At 44.7% G+C, this 15,372-nt stretch overlaps 1 protein-coding gene across 1 annotated transcript in view; it reads left to right on the plus strand.

Annotated features, from left to right (window-relative positions):
• LOC144824265 (contactin-associated protein-like 5) overlaps nucleotides 1-15,372 on the plus strand; it is a 1,259,345-nt gene that overhangs the window by 1,157,354 nt on the left and 86,619 nt on the right. Inside the window, exon 21 of the mRNA XM_078683400.1 lies at nucleotides 4,990-5,077. Within this exon, the coding sequence (XP_078539526.1) occupies nucleotides 4,990-5,077 (88 nt within the window). The remainder of the gene's footprint in view (nucleotides 1-4,989; nucleotides 5,078-15,372) is intronic.

Consider the following 15,372-nt stretch of genomic DNA (forward strand, 5'->3'; position numbering starts at 1 on the left):
ACCTGCATACATTCTTTTCCACAATCCACCAAATTGACCGCCAAATTCCGGCCATAGCAGCATTTCTGGACACAACCAAAGCATTTAATTCTCTGGAGTGACCCTTCTTGTTCACTATCTTGCCTAGACTGGACTGAAGCCCCAATTTTGTCAAATTAATTAGCTTGTTATATACACAACCCACAGCCCGACTCAAAGCGAATGGTTTAATTTCGGAACCCTTTCCCATCCCCCCTGGAACCAGGCAGGGCTGCCCACTGTCACCGCTACATTTCGCTGTAGCAAGGAGCCACTAGCCGCTAGAATTCGCCAGCACCACTCTACCCTAGGTTTAATTTTCACAGATAGGAACCTTATCATCTGAATGTATGCTGATGATATTACACTATACATTTGGAAACCAGACAATAATTTAAACCATGTACTGAAAGAAGTGCTCCGTTATGGCGGTATGTCTGGCATAAAAATCAATTGGTCGAAATCCTCCATCCTGCCTCTCACAGATGCCACACTAGATATCACATTGAAATTTCCACTCACATGGGCGGATGACGCAGTGAAATACCTTGGCATGTGGCTAAGCAAAGACCTACAACAAATCTGGTGCTTGAATTTGGGTAAGCTTCTAGACTGACTTGAGGGCAAGTCGAAATTCTGAGCTACTTTACCTCTGACACTTACAGGTAGAATTGCCATACTTAAAATGATCATCCTCCCTAAATTATTATATCTTTTTGTTAATATACCAATACCCTTAACTCAGCCCTTTTTTAAATCTCTGCGGTCCATCACTATTGCTATGGCCTGGGCTGGCGGCCAACCCAGGGTGAGCTGGGAATTGCTGACTCGCACACTATCGAAGGGAGGACTAGGTGCGCCAGCCCTCGAACTTTATGTGTTAAGCGCGCAAGCACAGTTCCTTCACTTTTGGGTACATCCCATCCCGTTTCAGCCCCAGTGGCCACTGAGAGAGATGTAGCTGACCCCACTCCAGTGCATGTGGCTGTATATAAACCCTATCACATAAAAGGCAACAAAATAAACACAGTCAAACCCATACGTTGGGTTTGGGATGGCCTTAGGAAGCGGATGGGACCCCACTGCTATACGCACCCTCCACACCGCTTGCGTTTCACCCATACTTCCCCTTCCTACATGCCAAGGGCATCAAAGATCGCGCCCGTAAAATTGGCATATCTGCGCTAGGCGACCTCTACCCACAAGGCACATTCTTGGAACCGCCAACAGGTCAGGACAACAAACAGACGCCTATTCTGGAATGACTACCATACTATCAATTCATGGTCACCTGGAAACAATGCACCCTACTTTTCCAACATCCCCCGCTATTATGAAACCATTAGAACATTTACTGATCCCACCTTCCTCTTGAAAACTGATTACCAGGTTCTATACATTCACGCAGACAAATACCCCTTAGGCCTCCCCAAAAGCAGTGGAGGACTGAGCTAGTGGACCTGCCCACAGATGTACAATGGGCATTTTGCTGCTCACAACTAAGATATCTATCCTCAAACTACAAAATGAGACTTAGACATTTCACATATCTACATGAATATTATTGTACCCCCTTACAGTTATATAAATTGAAGCTGCAACTGTATTCGTGTTATTGGAAGTGCAAACGTGAAGCTGCCACTTTCCTCCACATTGCATGGGAGTACCCAGTTATCTTTAAATTCTGGGGGGAGGTATATGACACTATACAAGTCATCACTGGACTGGCGCAGGTATGTTCTCCATTAGTTGCGTTGCTTGGCTACGTGGAGGAGATCCCGCCTGAGTCATGCCGCCTCACAGCTATGCTGTTACTGCTTGCAAAGCGTAGACTGGCTATACATTGGGGAGCCCCCAGGACCCTCGAGTCCCTGAGTGGATCTGAGACATAGCGTATTGTCAAGGGCAGCTGGCAACGTTTTGAGACCTCATGTCAATGGCATCTTGACCAAATGATATTTGGGAACCCTTCACAACTTGGCTCAGGAAAAGTGATGCACACCCCCCTTGCAACACTAAACCATTGATGGCTGATGGCTCAAGGGAATCACCCCAATAGTTGTCTTAAAACCTAGCACATAATGCACGCCACCCTTCCAATTGAGATAATGACACCCCTTGTTAGCGCATTGTGTTGGTGGGCTGGCGATACCTCTCTCCTTGACTCAAGCGCCATAGCACCCCCTGGCACACTCTGCTTACATGTGTCGCTATCAAACCTCAACACTCACTACACTGTTGATGACTCTAATGTACATGCTGTCACATTAAATCCCTGCAATATACATCTGTATACTGTGTTTGAACTGTGTAGCTTACTGTTGCTGGCTCCCCCTTGCAAGATGTCAGAATTGTAATTTACTGTGCAATACATGTCTTTGTATCTGCTTGTTATATTTCTGTCTGAATAAATTAAACAAAAATGTAAAAGAAACATATCGAAGAGCCCATTTGTATTAGAATGAAAAAATATCCAAAATGTACTTGTGCTGGCAAAATTCTTTCCCATTTAGCCAATACGAGCAGTGCAGTGGCTCCGTTAAGAACCATCAAAATCAAACGTCCTCATGACGCTCAGCGATGGTTCACGGATCAGCTGAAACTGGACAAACTGGCTCTTCGACAAGCAGAGCGTCGTTGGAGGCGCAATTATGACCCTCTATTAAAAATTGCTTATGTTGATTTATTAAACCTCTATAAAAAATCCATTTCGCAGGCAAAAACCTCCTACTTTTCGCAGAAAATTCTCAATTCCGCTTCTAAAACCAAAGATATGTTTTCAATTGTAGAGGAACTCTCTTTACCAGACCGTGTCACTGCCCAACCTCTACCCACACAAACTCTCTGTGATTCCCTTAATTCTTTCTTTATTGATAAAATCATCACTATAAAAAATAATATTTCTCTTCCTTTCCTGCCTACCGTTTCTTTTCTACCCCCCCGAATCCCTGTTGTTTTAATGCATTCCCTCCTATTTCCCTGACCGAGTTTATCTCTTTACTACATACGGTGGGCTCTGGTTCCCCTAATGACTGCTGTCCCCCTCAAATCTTGAAAGCCGCCTTTCTGGCATGTCCTGATCCCCCCTTGGCACTTCTTAACAGCTCGCTTGCCACTTGCTCTGTCCCTGATGCTTTCAAACAGGCGGTTGTAGTCCCCATACTTAAAAAACCTGGTGCTGATCGTTCTGTCCTGAGCAACTATCGGCCGATCTCCCTTCTCCCCTATCTGGGGAAAATTTTGGAGCCCTATCCTACGCGCTGCCTCAGCGCATTCATTGAGGGGTCTTCTTTCTTAGATGACCAGTAAGCCGGTTTTAGACCGGCTCACTCGACTGAAGCTGTCATCGTGGCTGTAAGGGATGTACTGAGGCAAGGCGCCGATAAAAACCAGGCCCAGGCTCTTGTTTTATTAGATCTGTCGGCTGCCTTTGACACGGTCGATCATGCTATTTTGATCGACCGTGTCAACAACGCGGGCATCCAGGGCATGGCTCTAACCTGGATCAGGTCTTTCTTGCACCAACGCTCTCAATCAGTTCATCTGTCTACCTTTTCAACCCCTTATTCTGCACTTTCCTGTGGTGTCCCTCAGGGTTCTGCTCTCTCACCTCTTTCATTTAACCTTTACATGCAACCTCTTATTGTTTCTCTCCGCCACACCCCTGTCACCATTTTCAACTATGCGGATGATTTACAGTTGATTTTTCCTGTTGATTCATCCCCTTCTTCCTGTGCCAATTTCCAATCCACCATGCTTGCCATCTCTGAGTGGATGCATTTTAGCCAGCTGAAGCTTAATCCCAACAAGACAGAGTTGGTACTAACAGGAGGGACAGCCAACCCCTGGAGCCCCAGTTTTTGGCCCTCCGCTCTTGGCCCTCCGCCCTGTCCTGTCAACTCGGTGAAGAGCCTCGGTGTAATTATATTTAGTGACCTATCTATGAGACCTCAAATCAATGCAGTTACATCTTCCTGCTTTTTCCATCTACGCAGGATCTGCAAAATCCGTAGGTTTCTTACGACTGAGGCTCTCATACTTGTCACCATGGCTCTTGTCACCTCCCGTATTGACTACGCTAACTCTCTCTATGTTGGGATTCCTGCTTACCATCTTCATCGGCTTCGGCTGGTACAGAATCAGGCGGCAAGACTGGTCTTTCAACAGCCCAAATATCAACATGTCTCACCCATGTTGAGGAAATTGCACTGGATTCCAGTGGCCTCCCGTTGCATTTTTAAGTTGGGCTGTACTGTCTTTAAGGTCCTTCTTGCTCTTGCTCCGGCTGTCACATTCCCTTAAGAAATCTCCGATCTACTACCCACAACCTCCTAATTGTCCCCAGGTACAAACGTAAAAAGCATGGTGGCTCGTCGTTCTCATTTCTTGCTCCTGCACTGTGGAACTCCCTTCCTCTCTCACTTCGACTTTGTCCCAACTATTCTTGTTTTCGCAAACTACTTAAAACTCATCTTTTTCAATTAGCTTTTGAGTAATCATGCTGTCTGCCCCCGTTATTGTTTATGAGCGCCATGAAACCATTTGGTGACCGTGCGCGGTAAAAGTAATTTTAACATAACATTTAACATAACATTAGTTCAAAATGCATTTTCAGTCAGTTTACTAGTTAAAATGATAGTAAAGCTTACTTGTATAATTCTCAGATGAAGCTGTAACACTTTAAGTGATTGTGGGATGAAATATATGCTTTCCAGTTCAGTTAAGCAAAGCAATAACATTTGGCTGCAGACAGAAGAGTAAGAATGGGAAAATTAAACGTGAACTTATTGTTACTAGTTTGTTTCAATATTTCTTTGAGTTTAAAAAATATATATATATATATATATATATATATATATATATATATATATATATATATTTAATTCCAACCTTCTTGCAAAGTAGTTCTTGAAAACACAAACTAGTTAAAGAATATGCAACATAGATAAATGTTCTATTAATATCCTTCAGGTTGACCAACTTTCCAAACTGAAGTATAAATTTGCTGCAGACATTGAATTCAAAGGAGTGAAACTGCTCACATTGGGCACTATTTTGGGTAAGTTAGAATGCATCTTATAATTTACAAAACGATTTTAGTGTGCAATCATGTGATATATTCAAATGTAACGTCACAGGTGCATTCTCCTTTTATATGATATAATAAATTAAACTACTCTGGATGGATATTGCATGTATTATCATTTATGTGTCACCTACTTCATTAAAAAGCATATTACACTTTGCACATCTGCATATATGGTTTATAACTTGTTTTTTTTAAATGTATATGTGTTTTAAAATAAGGTATTCACCTAGCACTCGGATATACTTAACACCTTAGGAGCTCGTAAACAAACCTCCCCAGTGCTGCGCTGTCCATTATCCAGTGCTGAACTGGACGTCCAGCGGTCGCACGCAGCACTGGGGAGGTAGTGCCCGTGACGACCGTTGGCCGACGGCAGCACCTAAAGGGTTAAATCCTTACAATTAGATATCATTGAGGTGAGATATGACCCTGAGCAAGGCCATTGTGACATTCAAACTGTTAGGCAGTAAACTGTTATTTGCTCATCTGTTTTAAGCTGTACTTTGAAATTAAATCGAAATTTGACCTTTGCATTCTTTTATTAAATGTGTAATTGTGTGTTGGTTAGCACAGTAGCTCTGAATAGCATGTTTTATAGTTAAGCCACACTTACCATTAAAAAATGGCATTTTTTGATTTAAGTAATCCATTAACCTCATTGACAGATTTGGTTGAAATTTGAACATTGCTTTGTGTAGTTTGGCAAAGTCCAACATCTCAAATTCCTTACAGATCCTTGCACGAAAAAGACAGGTTAAAAAAAATGTAGTTTCTCATTTTGCTTTCATAGGAATATTTGCTTGTGCCCACAGTTCATGAAGCTGAATAAATGCACACCAAATATGAAAAGAAACTGGATTTGTTTCTCAGGAAGCATGCGTTTGTTGATTTGGTGTTAATCAGTTCAGTAGTTTTTGAGGGATAAGCATTTTACAAAGTTGCAACGTGGGCTTTAAAGGGTTAATGTTTGTATATATATATATATATATATATATGTATATATATATATATATATATATATATATAGGTGTAGAGGTGTGGAGAGGTGAGGTGTGGTGCTGAGGCCAGAGCGGCTGCCTCTAGAGACCAGGGGCATATGTATGAAACGATTTTTTACTCGCAAACGCTGCGATTCGCTAAAAAACAGTAAACAAATCGCAAATGTGCTGTATGAGACATTTTCTCATCGCATTTTTAAGGAATCGCTAATATTGCGATTCTCAATTTTGTGTAAGCATTTAAGGAATCGCAAATTACGATTCCTTAAATGCCATGTAACAAGCACCCTAAGTTGGCCGATTTCTCCTTAAGAAATCACAAATTACCACCAACTTCAAGTTGGTGGTAATTTGCGATTTCTTTCAAAAATGCACATTTTGGCAATTTTCAAGGTGCCATGTGGAACACATATATGCCCTTAGGGTATGTATGTGCCCCATATGTGCACCCATGCTCATTTCAGGGGTACATCAGGGTGTCCTTATGACACCCTTGCACCCTTGAAATTATTCTCAATTTGCGATTCTCAAATTGCAAATCGCAAATTGAGAATGACTTCCCATTCATTCCCATGGGCCTCCTGGCCCATATGAATGAATAGTAAGGTATTCCTTCATTGTGATTTCGCAATTTGCTAATCGCAATGAAGGAATACCAAGAAATCGCAAATTATTTGCAATTGTTTAAATACATCCCGTTTTGTGATTCTCAAATAGCGATTCTCAAAACATCGCTATTTGAGAATCACAAAAACGGATATTGATACATATGCCCCCAGGGCTCACGGTTTGATCTCTGGTAGCAGCTCAGCTCAGCACCATGTGACTCTGTGCAATACCTCACTTAATTTCCCCAGTGGCCCCAGTGCCTTGAAACTTTAAGGTGTGATTTGTTCACGGTTTACAAATCTGAATTATTATTGGTAATATTTTTATTATTATTATATCTTGGCAATTTGAAATCTGTGGATTCTCCACAGGATGAGAAATTTAAAAAAAGGATTAAATGTCATTGGAAAATGGAGGCATTTCCTTCCGTCATCCTTTTATTATAAGCAGTTCCATAGTTAGTACTGGAGATCCAAATATTCAGATTTAAAATGACAAAAGAGAAATTTCAACAACAAAAAAATTGATATAAGAGGTTAAGTGGAAAAGTGCCCTTACCCATCTATATCCTTAACCACACCTAAACACTAAAACACCCTTACCATCCATTATCTCTACCTACCTCTAAACCCTAAAAGCACCCTTACAAACTTATATCCCTAGCCATCACTAAACCCTAAAAATGCCTTTACTACCGTATACTCTTACTCACACCTAAACTCTAAAAACACCCTTTCTACCCAATACCCCTACCCACCCCAAATCCCTGAAAAAACCCTTGCCACCAATACCTCTACCGACCACTAAACCCTAAAAAATGCCCTTACGCTTAAGCTGAAGCACTCCAAACTATCAGCTTTGCTGCAGGTTACGCCCCCTCCCCCAGTGCACTTCTAAAGCCATCAGCTTTCTTAGTTAAGAAGAGATCAGCACTCCAACAGCTCCTTCAGTAAGGTTTATTTGGCGAAAGATATGATCAACGCCATTTGGCTTGCCCGAGCTTTGCTCATGATAAACGGTGTACTCATTATTCTGTATTTAAATACACAGTTACTTCAATTTTTCTAGACCTAGATGTAGAACATTCCATTTGGATGCTAAACTGTTGCCCATATTTGTATAGGCATGATATATATATACGAGTATTATACAAAAAAAGGGTAATTTGATATTTTAGTGAACTCAATAAGGCTGATTTCAACATCGGATTCTGCAACACAATAATTCAACACAAATTACAGTGCATAGACATATTAGCACTGTAAAACACATAGCACTCTACATTCATATGTTGCATTACATCAAGAAGAGTGAGGTATTAGTTTGCTACATGAATGCTCCATCTTCGGTGGTTACAACTAGTCCTCTTAGTCCCGAAAATGATAAAGCTGCACCACTGATAATGATATCGAAGGAGGTTGAAGGCGTCATTAAAAAAAACTCAGGCTGATTGCAGGTTCCTGGCAACAATGTTCAATTACATCACAGAAAATCACATAATCCCTGATAGTTGGAGGGGTTCAATACTTCATCCTATTTTTAAAAAGGGTCAGGCAAGTTCACCCAGTAATTACCAGCTAATTGCACTGATGAAAGTTGAACTGAAATTCATCACACTACTATTACATGACTTGGAATCTTGGTTGTATGAAAATAGAACACTACTCTTAAATCAAACTGGCTTCTTAAGGGGTCAAGGCACTATTACCAACCTCATGGCCCAAGCCTAATCACAGATAGAGAAAAGGCTACAGGGCCATCTCTCTTCATGTGTTTTGTATATTTTAAGGCCGCTTTTCATTGTGGGCCACGGAAAAAGCTCTGTATCAAACTTCAGCGATGGGCCATTCCTCCCAACATCCTACGTGCAATTAGGCTGGTTTATTCAGACACTTGGGTCCAAATGAAAATTGGTGATGGCACGCATGTATCAAAGAAAGTGCAACCAAGAACTGGTGTAAAACAGGGCTGCTTGTTAGCCCCCTTCTTTTTAATTTGTATTTGATAGATCTCTCAGCAGAGCTAGACAGGCAGATAGCCCATGCCCCAAACATTGGAGGGCGACCAATGTCTCACATTTTATACACAGGTGATCTATTGCTGTTTAGTAGGACTCGGAAAGGGCTCCAAAGGTTGCCTAATTCACTTGGTAATTACACAAAAAAGAATGGACTGAAAGTAAACTATAAAAAATCTAGTGTGATGGCTTGCAATTGGGGTCCTAACAAAAGTCGAAAATGGCATCTTAATAGAAATATAATGATCAAAATTCCCTCCTATGTAAATTTAGGGGTCAAAATTGATGCAAATGGCACCTTTGCATCTCAGAAGAAGGTCAACATTGGCCAGATCCATCAAAGGTCATGAGCTGAAATCTATGGGAGCAGTATGAAAGCCAAATTGTTGCCAACACTTGCATATAGATCATGGATAATGCTAGGTGACAAGGATCTTCTGCTTGACAAATTATTATTAAGAACTTATAAACAAGCCTTCAGGTTACCTAGGTTTGCCTCGCCCGCTCTTCTCCATTTAGAGTTCTCTCTTACAAAACAGTCTCTTGCTAGGCCGGCTGCATTCGTACAGCTCTGTCATAAACTGCGTGCAGTAGATGATAACACCTTGGCAAGTCTAGTCTGGTCCAAGATCAATCTACATCAGGGAAACGGCTTCCACAAGAAACATCTTTATAATAGCATTAGGTTATTGGAGTTGGGCGACCTTTGGAACCGGTCCATCTTTTAAGAAAGTGGTAAATAAGTTGACCAGATTGCAAAGTTGGACCGCAGACAAGGAAATGCTGTCCAAACGTCGTTACAGATGGCTGGTGTTGAAATCTTATTCAATCCCAAGGGAATTGCTCCTGCTTGCAGCACCTAGGACCTGAAGGTGAAACGGTCATTTTTGGCCCTCAGATTTGGAGAGATTCCCACACTAGACCTCATGCCAAAATGGAGGATGGACGGCCTATCTGAAGTCCGGACCTGTTGCTTGTGCCATCAGGAGATCGAGACTCTGCTCCACATAACATGTATCTACCCTATGTTGATTGTCCAATGTGGAAACCTACTAAGGCGAGAATTACTTTATTGGGGAATCAGATCCTCTAGGATGGCCCTTTTGGAGTCAATGGACAATACAAGGTTGAATATTAGACTTGTGCAGTTTTACAAAAATTTTCAAAAGAAAATTAATTAATATAGAGCACTGAGTAAACTTTGGAGGGGGGCGGAGGGCGTAGAACTTGATTTTAGGCTCTGACACCCCGTCGCTTTTAGGTTAAATTCGCATGAGCTAGTAAGCATCAAGAAGGAGCTGCTAGGGTCTTCCAAAGTGGTGGTTACGTATCCAGTCCTGCCAAGGTTAATTTGCTCAATCTGGACTTTTGCCTCGCAGATTGGCACTTTAATAAATCCCAAACTAGTATATAGGCACTTTATTTTGCTATAAACCATTTTTCATTTAGCATAGCACTTATGCCCGCTCCCCGACCCTGCACATGAGCACTTTTACTACCTGTAGCGATACATTTTGGAGCTAGGTAATTTGCAGATCTGCATATCTTCATTTTTCTCTACTTAGGGTTATTGTCATTGTTTGATCAGCCATCCTGTGATATTTAATTCCTGAACTGGGCATTTTTTTTATCCTTTTAGATGGGAAGGTTTAAAAAATAATGTAAATATCTATCAATACGATATTCAATGGCTGAAGTAGACATATGAGGACTTTTTTATTTTGTGCTCTGTATGATTGAGCTGTGTTATGGTTTTAATTGACTAATAAACTTTCATTAACATTATAGCAGGCAAAATTGCGCTATCCCAGACCCTACGCAACCAATACCAACAACGCCCTAAAGTGCATCCTCCTCAAAGTCTGCTCCATGCACAAGCAAGCCATAGAAATGGGAGACTCCTGGACACCCTCTCACATGATGTCACCTTTTTCACAGAAACCTGGACCAACTCTTCCTCCACCTCGGACATCGCCATCGCCATCCCAGTAGTATACAAGATTTAGAGAAAGGACTGTCCCAACCACCCGGGAGGAGGACTTGCCATCACACACAAAAAAAACCACCTTGAGTGACTCCTTCCCCGCAGCCATACACCTGCACTTCCAGGTCTGAACAAGCCCCAACTCACCACTCTGTGGCACCCTCTCCTACAGACCCCTGGGCCCCCAAGCACTCTTCCCGACACCATCACCAACTTCATCGCCCCCCACGCGATTGCCTCCACAGACTACACCCTCATCAGAGACCTCAACTTCCACCTAGACAACCCCAGCAACCCCAACACCACCACACTCCTAGATATCCTCGCCAATATCAAACTAAAGCAACTCATCACCACACTGACCCAAAAGGCAGGAAACACCCTCGACCCCATCATTGCAGAAGATTTTGATTTGATTTGTAATTTATAAAGTGCAACAATCACCCTAAGGCATCAAGGAGGAAACAACATTCACTTCAGCCACACCACGCAACCCCTCTGGACTGACCACTACTGCGTGCACTTCCACGAGGACAAGCCCAAAATGCCCGGCCCGCTCCACACCCACCACGAAGAAATTGAAGCAGAATTATCGAGGATCATCTAAAGTCCTTTCTCAACCGCAACACCCCCACAGGCGCAACCGGCGCCAACCTCGAAGCCAACGGATTTCACATGTGGATCTCCAACAGCGCAAACAAACTCGCCCCACTACGCAACGCCAACAGACACCTCCAGTAAAAGGACTTGGTTTAACACCGACGTCCAAGAAGCCAGACACACTTGCAGACGCCTCGAACACCTGGAGAAATAGCAAGACACCGGAAAACCACTCCACCTACAAAAACGCCATGACGGAGTACCATCAACGCATCAGAACCACCAAAAGAACCTTCATTTACAACAAAAGCCTTGCCAACCCCAGCAACTCCAATGAACTCTTCAACGTCATCCAGGAATTCACCAATTCCCCCAGCGAAGCCACGGACATCAACCCATCCCAGGACCTCTGCGACCAGCTCAGATTCTTTTTCCACCTGAAGATCAACATCGAGCCAGAATTAAGTTGCACTATAAACACCACCTTCAAGTCCAGCACCTTCCCTGATGACTGGAAATGTGCAGAAGTCAGACCCCTGCTTCAGAAACAATCAGCAGATCCAACGGCCCTCAAGAACTACCGGCTCATCCTACTCCTCCACATTGTGGCAAAATTTGCCGAAAAGACAGTCAACACACAACTAACCAGGTTCCTCGTAGACATCGCCATCCTCGACCCCTCTCAATCCAGATTCTGAAACAACCACAGCACCTAGTCGGCCCTACTCGCTGCCACGGACAACATCTGCACCCTCCTCTCCCAAGGCCACACTGCAGCCCTCCTGCTACTCGACCTATCAGCAGCATTCTACACCGTCTCCCATCGCACACTCGCCGCCAGACTACATGCTGCAGGCATACAAGGAACAGCCCTCAACTGGATCCGCTCGTTCCTCACTGGCAGGAGCCAGAGGATCAAACTGCCACCATTCCTCTGAGAACCCACGGAAATCAACTGCGGAGTACCCCAAGAACCTTCACTCAGCCCTACCCTCTTCAACATCTACATGGCCCTTCTCGCCACCATCGTCCGACAACATGGCCTCAACATAGTGTCCTATGCCAACGACTACCAACTCATCCTCTCCCTCACCAAGGAGCCCACCACTACCAGACTCAGATTCCAGGAAGGAATGCAAGACTTCGCATCCTGGATGAGAAACAGCTGCCTGAAGCTTAACGTGGAGAAGACAGAAGTGCTTGTCCTCTGAATCCCCCCGGAAGCATGGAACGACTCCTGGTGGCCCACCACCCTCGGCACCCCTCACACCCCCACGGACCATGCCAGAAATCTCGGCATTGTACTTGACTCCTCCCTCTCCATGAACTGTCAAGTCAACACCATCACCCCCAGCGGTTTCACCACCCTCCGCATCCTCCGCAAGACTTTCGAACGGATCGCCCCCCAGTCAAGGGAGACAGTCACCCAGACCCTTATAACCAGCAGGCTTGACTATGGGAATGCTCTCTACACCAGCATCAACAAACTTCTACTCCACAAGCTCTGGATGATACAGAACACCGCCGGCAGACTCGTCCTTGGCCTCCCCGACACAAACACATCATCCAACACCCATGGAACCTCCACTGGCTCACCCACAAGAAGAGAATCACCATTAAACTACTCACCCACGCCTAAAATCTCTCCACAACACCGGACCAGCCGCGGCCCGTGAAGAAAGTTACGGTGGGGTAGGGAGGCGGGGAGGGGGAGTGGCATGCAATAATTTAATTATTAAAACGAATTTTGTAGCGTGCCCTGCATCGCGCTACGAAATTCGTTTTAATAATTAAATTGTTTACTTACCTGCAATTATCCATATGGCAGTTTTTAGCACCCTGCCCCTCCCCCTCCCCACCTCCCTGCCCCACCGTAACTCCCTCCACGGGCCGCGGCTGCACCGGACCCCTATACCTCAATGAGAGAATCACCTTCCACACACCCAAGAAAAACCTCTGATGCGCCAACCACGTCCTTGCCTAAACCCCATGCATATGCAGAACCAGAACAGGGGGAAGAGCCTTCTCCTACATCGCAACCACGACCTGGAATGAGCTCCCGCCCTCATCCTCCTAGACCTGTCAGCTGCCTTCGACACGGTCTGCCATCGCACCCTATCGGCGCGCCTCCGTGACACCGGTATTCAAGAGAAGGCCCTGGCCTGGACCTCATCCTTCCTCTCCGACAGAACCCAGAGCGTCCGCCTCCCACCCTTCCGCTCAAAAACCACAAAGATCATCTGCGGCGTCCCACAGGGATCCTCCCTTAGCCCGACGCTGTTCAACATCTACATGGCTCCTCTCGCCCACGTCGCACGATAGCACAACCTCAACATCATCTCCTACGCCGATGACACCCAGCTGATCATATCCCTCACCAAAGACCCCCACACCGCCAAAGCCAACCTCCACAGAGGAATGAAGGCCGTCGCCAACTGGATGAAGGACAGCAGACTGAAGCTGAATTCAGACAAAAAGGAGGTCCTCATCCTCGGACCCACACCATCATCCTGGGACGACTCCTGGTGGCCCACATTGCTAGGCACAGCCCCGGAACCCACCGACCACGCACGCAACCTAGGGTTCTTCCTTGACTCCACCCTCTCCATGACCAAGCAAGCCAATGCCGTCTCGGCGTCCTGCTTCAACACCCTCCGAATGCTCCGCAGCATTCTTCAAATGGATCCCTCTTGACACGAGGAAAACCATCACCCAGGCCCTCAACTCCAACAGACTGGATTACTGAAACGCCCTCTACTCAGGAACAACAACCAAGCTCCTGAGACGAATACAACGAATCCAGAATGCCTCGGCACGACTAATCCTCGACATACCCCGCTGAAGCCACATCACACCCCGCCTAAGAGGACTGCACTGGCTCCCAGTCAACAAGAGGATCACTTTCAAACTCCTCATCCATGCACACATAGCGCTACAAAACACCGGACCAACATACCTCAACAACCGACTCAGCTTCCACACCCCCACCCACAACCTCCGCTCTGCCACCCTTGCCCTCGCCACAGTTCCTCGTATCTGGAAATCCACCGCCAGCGGCAGATCCTTCTCCTACCTCGCCGCCAAGACCTGGAACGATCTCCCCACCAGCCTACGACAGACCCAGGACCTTCTGGCCTTCAGAAGACTTCTCAAGACCTGGCTCTTCGATCAGTGACAGGCCCCTCCCCCCCCCCCGCGCCTTGAGACCCTCATGGGTATGTAGCGCGCTTTACAAATGCTTGATTGATTGAATGATTGTCTAATAATTGATTACTAATGGTCATTTAATCACATCTGTGAGAAATTGGGTTGTTGGTTGAAGCGGATGTTAACCTTGCTCAAGCAGCAGCCACAATCCCTGTCTGTCTGAACCATTAAAGTGATTAAATTAACCTGTGCTGAGCACTCTGGTAGCTTGGCACAAAATCAGTCTGGTTTAACATAGAGGCAATGTGTAAAGCATTAATGCAGAACACAAACAGTAAAAAAAGTGAAAACACAGCACAAGAAAAATCCCACATTAATTTAGAAAAGTAGAGTACATTCTAATAAATTATTGGACACCAAAATGACAAAAATCCAAATAATAGAACCGTTGTAAGGCATTTTTTAATTTTAAGGTTAAAACAAGCACCTAAAAGATTCAAGCACCAACCACAGACATCTGTGCGGGACGGGTCAAAGTCGAATTCCACATTCGGTCTGACGGTTGGAGGTTAATCTCTTTTTTGAAAGTTGAAAACCTCTAGTGTAACAAACCTGCAAGCTATAGCTGTGAAGGTGCTACTAAAAGCCATATACCCCTCTGTTACGGACAGTTGAACAGGATTTGCTGCTGAGAAGAACATAGCGAGAGCTGCCTCGAAATCAGGCTGGCCAGCGATGCACCATGGGTGGATCAACAAGAAGGTATTTCCCGGTCTTCTCTCCTTTCTCAGAGCACTTTTCAGTCAAAAAGTTTCTATGTCCCAAATATTGGGTATTAGTTATCTGGGCAACTTTGACACCACTTCCAAGGGTCCGGGTCTGGACAGGCACCACTTGTAGGGCCAGGACT

Source organism: Lissotriton helveticus, chromosome 3_1 (assembly GCF_964261635.1).
Source record: "Lissotriton helveticus chromosome 3_1, aLisHel1.1, whole genome shotgun sequence".
Taxonomy (NCBI): Eukaryota; Metazoa; Chordata; class Amphibia; order Caudata; family Salamandridae; genus Lissotriton; species Lissotriton helveticus.